Raw genomic sequence first — 13,462 nt, forward strand, 5'->3', positions numbered from 1 at the left:
GGTATCGCCACTTTAAAAGATGGTCTGGCAGTTTCTTACAAAACTAAACACAGGATTACTATATGACCCAGCAATCATGCTTCTGGATATTTACCCAGATGACTTGAAAACTTACGTGCCCACAAAAATCTACACATGAATGTCTATAGCACCTTTCTTCATAATTGCCCAAACTTCCAGATGAACTTCAATAGGTCAACAGTTAAACTGTGGTATATCCATACAATGGAGTATTACTCAGCAATAAAAAGAAATAAGCTATCAAGCTAAGAAAAGTCATGGAGGAACCTTAAATGCATGTTGCCAATCAGAAAAAGCTACATACTGTATGATTCCAACTATATGACGTTCCTGGAAAAGGCAAAACTATGGAGACAGTAAAAAGATCAGTAGTTGCCAGGGGTTCCTGAGGGAGGGGGAAAAGGATGAACAGGTAGAGCCCAGGGGATTTTTAAGTAGTGAAATTACACTGCATGATACTGTAATGGTGGATACATGACATTGTGCATTTGCCAAATCCAGACAACTGTATAACATAGAGTAAACCTATGGTAAACTACGGACTTAAGTTAATAATATTGTATTGTACTAATATTAATATTGTGTTCACATTGATTCAACAATTGTACATGAGATGTTAAGAACAAAAAAAGCTGGGAGAAGAAGGAAATAGTTTCTGTACAATTTTTCTATAAACCTAAAACTACTCTAAAAAATAAAGCTTATTTTTAAAAAAGTGATAGAACTATACCTCAAAAAAGCCAATTTTACTGAATGTTCATTTAATAAAACACATCCCAGACACATTCTACCAGAGATACAACTAAGTTTGCTAAATAGGTAAGTTTGTGAACTTATCTTTCTATTAAAATAGTTCCTACTTAAACCTATGAAGCCACACTCTAAACTTTACTCAGCCTCCCTTTTAATCCAAATACCTTTGGAAGCCAGAATTTGCCTCCAGATAAAATCTGAAATCCTGCCCCCACAATGAACATACATGTACTTGCACATTTGTATGCACACACAATTACTGTGCTATGAATGTATGTGCCCTTCTCTCCTGCTCTTTTTTTAATTAAAAAAATTTTTTTAAGTTTATTTATGAGAGATAGGGACAGCGTGAGTGGGGGAGGGGCAGAGAGAGAGGGAGACACCAAATCCAAAGCAGGCTCCAGGCTCTGAGCTGTCAACAGAGAGCCTGACTCAGGGCTTGAACTCACAAACTAAGAGATCATGACCTGAGCCGAAGTGGGACACTGAACCGACTAAGCCACCCAGGTGCCCCTCTCCTGCTCTTTATCAACAGTGTCAATAATATGCTTCTCATGATTTTCCATAAAATCTTAACCCAATAGTAATATTTGGCTGTACCTAGTAAATTCTTATCTCCTTCCTAAGATATGTACTAATTAAAATTGTAATGAGAAAAAAAAAAACTATTCATTAAATAAACTGAATAGCTTTACCAAGCTGGTAGATAACTTTAAAAGAGAAAGTCAGCATCTCTATTTGATTCAAAGATAATGAAGAAGCAAGGGCACTCAGTGAGATGAGTAATGGTATCGCCTTGTTGAAGCAATGGGCATGGAAAATGATCTGGCAGTTGCGTGTAAAGTACTTTATGGCTATCGTTTCTCACCCAAAATGCTTTCTTCCTCATCTCTGAAACATTGATTCTAAACAGATGGCATGATCATCTGTTAAAGACATTCAAGCCAAGAAAACAAGCAGAACAGCTTATTTCCAATCATCATTATTATATTTGACTGGAAAACTCTATGAAATATGAAACATTCCTAAGCAATTTTTCTCGAACAAAGCAAACATTTATGAAGGGCATACTATGTGCTCCTAAATGAATGAGAAATGGTGTCTGCTTTCTAAGAGTTTGGGTCTAATGGAGATAAAAGCCATTTTGCCCTGTCAACCAAATGTAAAAACAAAGACCAAAGACAGTGTGGTTGTTTATCATTAAAGAAAAAGGAACCAAGAAACAATTTGGATTTCTTTAATAATTCAATAGTATGATCATGACAGGCTAGGGTGTTTTTATATCACTGAGAGAAAAAATACATAAATTCTTAGGAAACAGTCCTTTTTTTACAAAGAAGTTAAGTGTTCAATTTTTGTAACTTGCATTTTTCCACAAAATATGTAAACCGAATTCTACCTGGGCAGAGGAAAAAAGAAACAACAGGAAAAAAGTGAAGCAACTTTTTATAGAACACAGATATGCCTACACAGAGGGTTAATCTGCTCTATTCCAGGGTATACACTCAAATAGGGAATACTTTCTAGAATCAAAGCACCAAGGGTACAAGTTAATCTAAATACTAAACTAATACAGGAAGGCATGTTTACAGTGTGTTTGTGTTATGGTCCATGTGCAGAAACTGGCCCATTTACAGAACTGTATCAAGTCATTCAATACCAGGATGGTTGGCTCTAATTTCTGACGAGAGGAGTAAACAAACCTGACCAAGTGGGATCTGGTTCTGCTTCTTTTCTAACTCATCTAACACAAGTGCTCAAAGACCTTAATGTTCTATAAGTATCTGCTAATGGGTTTCTGTGTTCTATTTATCTGTTTACTCCTAGTTAATGTCACATGTGCATCTCCAATGGGTAAGTATTCATTGGATCTTAGTGTTTTTATACAACATTTATCTGATCTGAAAATCACAGGTAGATTCCACTATTTGCAAGCACACACATTCCTATTTACAAAGACAATGACAGGCAACGTTAAAAGATTCATTTCAGAATGACAGACTAATTTGTAAATGACATACTAAAGGAAACAATTTTCTCTAGATCACATTGGAGCTAAAAAGCCTGAGGCGAAATGTTCTCAAAGCATGGTCCAGGAAACCACGAGAGTTTCTGAGACCATTTCAGAGTCTGTGAGATCAAAAATATTTTCATAATACTACTAAGCTGTTATCTCCCTTTTTCATTCTCATTTTCTCATAACTGTACGGTGGAGCTTTCCAGAGTCTCTAAGATTTGTGGTATCCTCACAGCCTGATTGCTGAAATAAATGTGAGAATCCATCTGTCTTTTATTAACCTAGGCATCACCAACAGGTACACACTAAGTTCTCTGAGGTCTTGATAATTTTTAAGAGTATAAAGAAGTCTTGAGACTAAAAAGTTTGAGCATGGTAGATTAGGGCACACTCATCTATATTTGTTTTCCCACAAAACCTGGAAATAATTAACAATCTGGAAAAAAAAAAGTTTTAGAACTATGGCAGTTGTGCTATGGGAACAAATTTACTTTTAAATGTCATTTCTAGGTTGTTTCTATTGCACTTACAGCTACTCAACCACCAAAAAAGGGAAAAAAATTTCCTTAGAAAATACTTAATCCAGGGGCACTTGGGTGGCTCAGTTGGTTAAGCGCTGACTTCAGCTCAGATCATGATTTCATGGTTCATGTGTTCAAGCCCCAGATTGGGCTGTCTTCAGCGCAGAGCCTGCTTCAGATCCTCTGTCCACCCTTCTCTCCCTGCTCCTCCCCTTCTCATGCACGTGCATGCACACTCTCTCTCCCACAAAATTAAATAAACTTTAAATAAATAAATAAACATTAACAAAAAAGAAAATAATCCAATTTATTAACTTCATAGACACAGTGGCAATATCAGACCTAGAACCCAGATCCAGCTAGGAAGATAAAGCAAAAGATATATAATAATAAAACATATACAAGTTCTACTTCTGCTGTTAAGAGAATGAGCACCTAAGAAACTGGTCCTCTGATTGAATAATAGCTACAGGCTCCAGATAAAATACAAAAAGCTGCTACATGAGAATTCTGGAGATTGATCAGTGACAGGTAAATTTTGGAGAGATTCAGAGCCTGATGCAAGCAACCAACATACAGAGTGAATTTCCCCTTTTCTGTAGCTTTGTCCTGAGGGTGACTGCAGTCAAACTCCAATGAAAGACAGCTATCTTTCTAGCCAGAAGAGCCAGGGGAAAGAGATCAGGCAATCAGAATGGAGGAAGCAAGAGAATGGGCACCCCAGATTCTGTTTAAATTCAACCTGAACCTCTGAATCATAAACAACATATGCATGAGGCAAAACAGAAAGCAGCTGTGAGTAAGGGTAAAAGTACTGAACTAAATGAAATCTGAGCCAATGTCCACTGCAAGCATGACAGCTTGAACCTAACCAAGTAACTACCTGCTAAAATAACATTGTGGGGTGCCTCGGTGGCTCAGTTAGTTAAGCTTCTGACTTCAGCTCAGGTCATGATCTTGCAGTTCGTGAGTTCAAGCCCCATGTCGGGCTACGGTACTGACAGCTCAGAGCCTGGAGCCTACTTCGATTCTGTGTCTCCCTCTCTCTCTGCCCCTCCCTCACTCATGGTCTGTCTCTGTCTCAAAAATAAATAAATGTTAAAAAAAATTTTTTTTTTAAATAAAAAATTGATATTCTTCAGAAGAAAGTAACAAAATCCAGAGAATCCACAAAATTATATTCACATTGTCCAGGATAATCTGTAGTATTACCCCATATATGAACAGCCAGGAAAATAGGACTCACTCTCCAGGGAAAAGACAACCCACATATGGCAACCCTGAGATGACCCAGATGTTAGAATTCTCATATAAAGTCTTTAAAGCCACTATTAAAAATATGCTGAGTGAGAAAAAGTAAAATATCCTTACAATGAATCAACAGATATGAAATCTCAGCCAAGTACTACAAAAGGAAAATACTCTCACAATGAATAAAAAGATATAAAATCTCAGCAGAGCACTAGAAAATATTAAAAATATTAAAAGCAGGGACTTCTGCTTCTAGCCAAGATGGAATAGGAAAAATAAATAGTGCTCAACTAATTTTACCAGGCTACCATAATCCTAATACCAATCTGATAAAGTAATTTAAAACATTGTGCTCCAGTATCCCTAATAAATATAGCAAAAAAACCCTTAAATTATTTCCAGATCAAATCTATCAAGACACAAAAAAGAGTATATACTGTAACCAATTCAGAGTTATTCCAGAAATGTAATGTTAAACATCTGAAATTAAAGTATGCAGAATTAAGGAGAAAAATCACACGGTCATTTCAATAGATGCAGAAAAAGCATCTGACAATATTCAACATCCATTCATGATAAAAACTCTCAGAAACTGGGAGTAGGAGGGAACTTCCTAACACCAATAAAGGGCATTACTATCATTATGTTTAATTAAGAAAGGATGACTCATTTCCCCCTACGATCAGGAACAAGGATTTCCCCTTGCATCACCTTTATTCAATATTGTACTGTACATTCTAGCTATTGAAATAAGTCACAAAAAGTAAATAATAAAAAGCACACAAAGCAGTCCAAGTTTGCAGGTATGAGTGTTTACATAGAAAATCCCAATAAATACACAAAATAACTACAAGAACTAAAAAATTAATATAACAAGGCTACAAGATACTAGGTTAATAAATTAAAAGGAACTATATTTTTTATACTAGCAACAAACAGATGAGAAACAAAAATTCAAAAACAATTCCATTTGCAAGAATGCACCCCCAAAACTCCCATAAAATACGTAGGAACAGCTCTAACAAAAGATGTCCAAAATCTCTCAAGATATTGAAAGAATTAAAGAAAAATCTAAATGAAAGAAATATATGCCCTGTTCATGGAGTGGAGAACCTGTTGTTGCTAAGATGGCAATTCTCCACAAATTGATCTACAAATCTTTATCAAAATTGCAACAGGACTTTTTTTTTTTTTTTGTAGAAATGGACAAATTGATCCTTGAATCACTTGGAAATACAAAGAACCTAGAAAACCCACAGGAATTTTGATAACAAGAACAAAGTTGGAGGACTTACCGTATATGGTTTTAAAACAAGGGATCTATAATAGTAGAATTTGATATTGGTGAAAGGTAGACATATAGATCAGTGGAGCAAACAGAAAATCCAGAAATAGATGAACACATATTTAGTCAACTGACTTTAGAAAGACATTTCAAAACAATTAAATTAGTAAAGAAAAGATTCTTCAACAAATGATGGTAAATCAGCTGCATATTCATATAGAAAAAAATTACCTCACTTATTAACTCATACAAAAAAACTAGTTTGAAATGGATCATAGGTCTAAACGTCAAGCCCAAAACTACAAAACTTCTAGGAAAAAAAAAAAAAACACTAAAGAAATTTATATGATTTTAGGTTAGTCCAAGATTCCCTATAAAGAAAACAAAAAGCCCTACCGATAAAATAACATTAAAAAACACACTATATTTCACTAAACTTATAAATTTTTGCTCTTTAGAAAGCATTATTAAGAACATGAAAAGGCAAGCCACAGAATGTAAGAAAACATTCCCAGCATGCATATCAAAAAAAGGACTTGTGTCCAAAAAAAAAGAAAAATCCAAACACACATGCAAAAGTATATGTATACACACACTCTCTCCCCCTCCCTCTTCCTCCTTCTCTGTTCCCCTCTCCTCTCTCAAACCTTAACACAAGACAGAAATCCCATTAAAAAATAAGGGGAAAAAACATGAAACTACTTTACATGTATACTAGGAGTGAAAAAATAAGGAACTAAATTACAGATAATGGGAGTTAGGTTTCTCACTAACAGAAATAAAGATACTACAAATAAACAAACTGAGGTAGAAGAATGAACTCTGTGCTGTTAGAGTTGAATGTATCAATACAAAGTCATGTTTGGTTTAATACACATATAGATACTTGTGTATACCAGCTCTGTCCACTGCGAGGACCTAGAAGCAGTTACAACCCAGTAGCCACAAGCATACCCAGTACCCAGATCTTGTTTCTAAATACCATTATCTAACGGAAGGAACAGGACTCCTTGCAAAAATGGCTCATTCAGGGTTGAAACAGGAGAAAGACAAGATGAGCCTGGATCATACAGTGCCAGAAATTTTAAAAGTGCTTTAAAAAGCACACAAATAAAAAAGAGAGTCGTGTCAAAAGGACATAGGAGCCAACCTGAAAGAGCTCTCAATGTCACAAGGTGAGCAAGAAAATAAATAACACAGTATTTGATTATAACCTAAAGGATAAGATAAATATATAAAAGTCCATACTGATGAATAAGTAAATAAATGGGGCAGGACAAATCTTCCCCACAAAGAATTCTAAATAACATATGTAGGCAGTCTTCCCTCAGAAGGTGGAGTCTAAGTCCCCTCTACCGGAGTGTAGGCTGGACATAGTATCTTGCTTTCAAAAAATTAAGAGTATGGAAACAATACTCCAAAGGAGAGTACAGTGGATAAACCTAGGGAACACCACCTTAAGCAAGTAGTGATTAAGGTAAATATCAACAGGGATTAGTAATGGCGATTTAAATGCAGGAAGGAATGAGAAACTGTCATAGATCAGAGAAGCCTAGGAAGACAATGTGGTATCCTGGGCTGGATACCGGAACAGGGAATCCAGGCTAATCATGGCAAAACAACAGACAAATCCCAATCACAGGATATTCTACAAAATACCTGTCTAGTTTTCCTCAAAACTGTCAAAATCATTAAAAACAATGAAAGTCTGAGAAATTTTCACAACCAAGAAGAGTCTAAGGAAGCAGGACTACTAAATGTAATATGGTTTTCTTCATGGGATTCTGGAACAGAAAAGAACATTAGGTAAAAATTAAGGAAATTTGAAGAAAGCATGGATTTTAGTTAATGCTGATTTATCAGTATAGGTTCATTAATTATAATAAATGTATCATTAAGGTAAAATGTTAATAACAGGAGAAACTGGCTGTAGGGTATACACTTTCTACTGTCTTTGTCATAATTCTATAAATCTACTAATGTTATAAAATAAAATCTAGTTATTTTTTAAAAAGACATTAGTGGAAACACTGGTGAAACCTGAATAAAGCCCACAGTTAATGGTAACATATCAATGTTAGCTTCTTAGTTTGATGTTGTACAATGTTAAATGTAACATGGTTATAGAAGAGGTTAATATTAGGGGAAACTGGATGAAAGTTATATGGAAACATTCTGAACTATCTTTGCAAATTTTCTGCAAATATAAATAGTTTATTTTTTTATGGGCAAAAATACTTAAATTTACACTTCCTAAATACACAAGTGACCAATAAAGATATGAAAAATGTCTGCCACAGAAATGCGTTACAAACTAAGAAAACACTATACACCCTCAAGAACAGCTAAAATTAAAGAGAATAACCTCTTAGATGAAATAGACAAATCCTTGAAAAATGTAAGCTACTAAACTGAAGCTCACCCAAGAAGGAGATAACTTCAATAACCCCCAAATATGAAAGAACTAAATTCCTAGTTCAAAACACACAAAGAAAATTCCATGTCCAGATAGCTTCACTGGTAAATTCTACCATACACTTAAAAAATAATTCCAATTCTACACCTATTCTTCCAGAAAACAGAAGAAAAAGCACCTCCCAACTCACTGGGTTGTAGCCAACATCACCCTGACAACAAAACCAGACAAAGAGATTCTAAGAAAACAAACTACAGACCAGACCAATATCCTTAATGAATGGAGACGCAAAAATCCTTTAAATATTTTAGCAAATTGAATCTGGCAATACATATAAAAAATATTTCCTCATGAACAAGAGGGGCTTTCCCCAGGAATGCAAAGTTGGATTAACATTCAAACATCAATGTATTCCACCACCATGATATGAGAAAACAGAAAAACAAAAATACAATTATCAATGGATATAGGAAAGGCATTTGACAAAATCCAAAACATATGAGCAAAGTTCAAGATGACAACAGCAGAAATTTCGTAAGAAACAAATAAATGTCAAAAAGATACATTGGCCATTGATGTAGTTTGAGAAGATGCTAAATCTTTTAAAAGCCATCAAGTATGAACTCAAGTTCTTATAACAGAGAAAGTTACACTTGATCTTACAAAGTGCTCTGATTTCTTTTTTTTACTGTTTTTTAACATTTATTTATTTTTGAAAGACAGAGAGACAGAGCACTAGTGGGGGAGGGGCAGAGAGAAAGAGGGAGACACAGAATCTGAAGCAGGCTCCAGGCTCCGAACTGTCAGCACAGAGCCCAATGAGGGGCTCAAACCCACGAACTGTGAGGTCATGACCTGAGCCGAGGTCGGATGCTTAACCGAATGAGCCACCCAGGGACCCCCAAAGTAATCTGATTTCTTTCAGCATCAAATACGCCTTCTGACTGACTATACTTAGGCTAAAATTAAAGTCAATTCTTAAAAATTGAAACTGTCTGGGTTGGAGTATGATGACCTTGGGGATTTAGAAAGGGAATGAGGAAAAAAGGTAACAGTAAAGTTTCTAATTTGCTACAGGTGAATCTCAAAGTAGAAAATTAACAAGTACATGGCATTACTGCCTGAAAGAAGACAAGTAAACCAAAATTTGCCTCTACTTGTGAAATGATTATGGGAAAGTTGCTTCCTGTCTTCAGGCCTCATTCTCCATCCTGTAGTATGGAGGAGAGTATGCTTGCTCACAAAAAAGAAAGAAAGAAAATTTTCAGGCCCAGAATGGTGTCACTTAGATCGAGTTCCCAAACTGGTACTTACTATGAAATCTAACTGCATTTCAACCTCCTCTAGAAATGGCCAGCTAGGAATTTTTCAGTCTTTGCCAATGAGTCTGACCCTTAGGCCCTCTGTATCGCCACAAAAAAGATGAGGCAATCTGCATGATAAGACACTTGGCTTTTCCCCCAAGGAGGCAGGCCTTGCCTGGAACAATCTTCTTCTTTTGCTAATAACTTTCTCGCCCCACCCTCCTTCTATAAAAACCTTCCATTTTGTACAATTTAACTTGCTAGATAAGGTATTGCCCAATTGATTCCTGTGTCATTTGAAAAAGCCACATAGAAATTCAAATGTTCTTGGCTGAATTTTGTTATTTAACATGCTAGATTCATTCCTAAATTCAATATTTATTGAGCACTTACTATGTGTCAAACACTTTTCTAGACATGGTGAATACAGCAGTGAAGAAAAAGACAAAAATCCCTACCCTCATAGAGTTTGGAGAGACAGACAAAGTACATATGCAAAGTATATAGCATGTTAAGGGGTAATAATAGGAGAAAAATAAAATGGGGAAGGGGGTTGAGTGTGCTGAGGAAGGTTGGCTTTAGTGGGGTTATACAGGAAGTAGATGATTTCTAGGTTCACTTTTAGTTCAAAAATCAATGATTCTCTTCTATGTTGACCAGGCAGCGTAAAAACACAAAGTGAACCTCTGAACCTGACCTCTTCAAACTCACACATTCTATCACCTTGCTCTATGTGTCACCACTTATATTTTAGAAAAATAGGATTAAACATACATTTTTTCATACTGAGACAAAACATATGCTGTCATTTAATGGAGTAAGTAATTTCCCAGTCTTGCCTTGGGGAGACGAAAATAAGAAAGAAAGAAAAAAACCCTAGCAATTTATCCTCAGACAAAGGTTCTAAAAATGTGGCATTTCTGTACATTACAGAAAGGATTAAAATTATCTGTTTTTTTCTCCTTTTCCAATATGTTTGTGGTCTGGAATTTCTTCCTTGACTGAGCCTAAGTTAAAACAAGACGTGGTTTAACAGCTTCTCCAAAATGGAAGATTTTCCATAGGCAAGAAAAGTCATATGAATAAATATTACTACTATAGTTATTGCAGCTGCCATATTTTGTGTGCCTGCTATGTGCCAGGTACAGCACTAGTCATTTTATATATTAGGTTGAATTATATGAAACTGCCATTTATAGGTCAAAATCAGCAATTTCATATAGTTTAAATACAGTATCATCCATTAACTTCAAAGTCCATGAGAGAGAAGGTCCGTGTAAGTGGTTAATTGCATCGCTTTTCTATAGTTCATCTATTAAACTATTATCTTGGGCAAATCTTCAAGATGATATGGAACTTTTGTTTGGAGATAAAAAGGTCTTTTCCTAAGTTGATACGCTATAAATGACAACTGGAAGATACTGCCTCTCTGTGAAAATGAGTTAGTAAAAACAAAACAAAACAAAAAAACAACTCAAAGTTTTTTAGTTAGGACTTAATTTGAGCACAGATATCATCAAAAGCTGTCCATAGCCATGGGGTTTCATTTCGAGAAAAGTTCAATTTATTAGTTATACCCGCTATTCTGCTCAAAGACAGAATCTTTATTCCAAAATTAGTATTTTTAAAAATAATTAATTTAGAAAAGAGTCTAGAGCAACCCCAAATTACACTAATATCTTGAATCTGTCCATTTGGGTTGGAATTTCTATTTCTTTGGAAATGCCTCATCAAAGGAATCTTTCCCCAAAGAGAACACTGTCCATAAACCAGCCTATTAAGTTTACTCCAAATAATTTTAAGTTCATCTTTTAAGCAGAGATTAGTCCCTAAAGGTTTTTGTTTTTTCTTTTGGCAGCTATAGTCTGTGTCTAGAGTTCACATTAGTAAGACATTAATAAAATAGCTTTTAATTATTTTCTAAGTAATTGTATGTCATCTAAAGTTTCATCTAGCAGAAAAGGCAGGTCCTTTTTTTTTTTTTTGCATGTTCCATTAAGAGATGGGAAAGTGTTTTCCAATATTTAAATGCCAACATAAGTCTCAGTGAAACATTAAAAGAAAAAATACCTAAATAAAGCTTTTTGGAAAAAAATTAATTAACACAAGAAGAATATGATGATCACATTTAGCAATCAAGGAGTCTAAACAATAAATATATATAAAAACCTACCAACTCATTGCTTGTAGATGTGAGTCTTAGCTTTTCTTCAATTTCCTTTCCAATTTTCTGAACAGTTACCTGAGTCTGTTTAATCGCACACTGGGCTCTATGAAGCCTAGAAATAAAAGTTAGAGAAAAATTCAAGTGAGTTAACTATAAACTCTCAACACAGAGACATAAATGGAACAAAATGAGGACAAACCTTCCAGGATAAACAGAATTAGTAATGAACTCAAACTGATCATTTCATAATTCCCTAGCATACCTGTAATGAAATAACAGGAATTACAATGTGCCCTTAAAACACCCTTTCAGGGCATCTAGGTGGCTCAGTCAGTTAAACATCCAACTCTTAACTTCAGCTCAGGTCATGATCTCATGGTTCAGGAGATCAAGCCCCAAGTCTGTGCTGTCAGCATGGAGCCCACTTGGGATTCTCTCTCTCCTTCTCTCTCCCCGTCTCTCTCTGTCCCTTCCCCACTTGCATGCACACGGAGGAATGATACAATAAGTAAAGAAACTTAAAAAAAAAACCAAAACACCCTTTCTATGCCTGCCTGCCTCTGATATATTGGGAGTTAAAATGGTGAACTCACAGGAGTCTGGAAGACACTTTAGAGAAAAAATAATCTGGTTGAATCCCATCATGTTAAAAATGTGAAAGCTGACGCCCAAGGAAATTAAGTGGATTGCTAAAGTCACCAGGAGAACATCAATGATGACAAACCTGAATATTACTTATGGGTATCCACAAAGAAAAAAAGAATTAACAATAATCCCAGTTAAAAAGACTAATTTAAAGCAGCAGCCACTTTGAAACAAGGAACATTGAAAAAAATCAGAAACTATTTTTCTTTTTTGCTTACATTATGGGTTTGTTTTTCTTTGTCTCTTGGTCTTCAAATATAGCTTATATATTTCTTATACACATACATATTAAAAATGGTCAAACTATATTTTTAGATGACATGATTTTCATATAGAGAATCACTAGAAATCTACAAAACAACTACTAGAACTAATAAGGTCACAGGATACAAGGTCAACATACAAAAAAATTCAGTGATATTTCTATATATGGGTCAATAGTTTCACAATCACAATCACAATCTCAACAGGCTTTGGTTCTTTGGAAGAAATTAAGAAGTGTATTGCTACTATAATCTATACAGAAAAACAAAGAATCTAGAAGAGATAAACCAAGATAAACTTAAAAAAATAAAACTATATAATCAAAACAATATGCTACTGGCATAAGGATCAAAAAATAGATCAATGGAACAGCATAAAGATTATATATAAAGATATAGAGCTACACATATATGGCCAATTGATTTTGGACAAAGGAATCCAGGCAAATTAACGGAGAAAAGAAATTTTTTAAAACAAATGGTGCTGGAACATTGGACAAACATAGGGGGAAAAATTAATTTCATTCCCTACCTCACAGTACATTCAAAAGATTAATTCAAGGACAGCATAGAAAACATAAAAACTAAAATCATAAAACTTGTAGAAGAAACATAGAGAATCTCTTACAACCTTAGAAGAGGTAAAGATTTCATAGATAAGGCATGAAAAGCACTAACCATAAAATTAAAAATGGATAAATTGGACTTCACAATAATAAAAAATGTCTGCTTGTCTAAAGATGCCATTAAGAAATGATAACCAGTCCACAGAGTGAGAGAAAATACTTGCAAAACATCTATCTGACCAAGGACTGCGTC

The 13,462-nt window shown here is 34.9% G+C and overlaps 1 protein-coding gene across 1 annotated transcript in view; it reads right to left on the reverse strand.

The window, feature by feature from the left end:
- The window catches only part of UVRAG (UV radiation resistance associated), a 297,766-nt gene that overhangs the window by 154,332 nt on the left and 129,972 nt on the right, over positions 1–13,462 (reverse strand). The window contains exon 7 of the mRNA XM_047877056.1: positions 11,742–11,847. Within this exon, the coding sequence (XP_047733012.1) occupies positions 11,742–11,847 (106 nt within the window). The remainder of the gene's footprint in view (positions 1–11,741; positions 11,848–13,462) is intronic.

This window comes from Prionailurus viverrinus, chromosome D1, assembly GCF_022837055.1.
Source record: "Prionailurus viverrinus isolate Anna chromosome D1, UM_Priviv_1.0, whole genome shotgun sequence".
Classification (NCBI taxonomy): domain Eukaryota; kingdom Metazoa; phylum Chordata; class Mammalia; order Carnivora; family Felidae; genus Prionailurus; species Prionailurus viverrinus.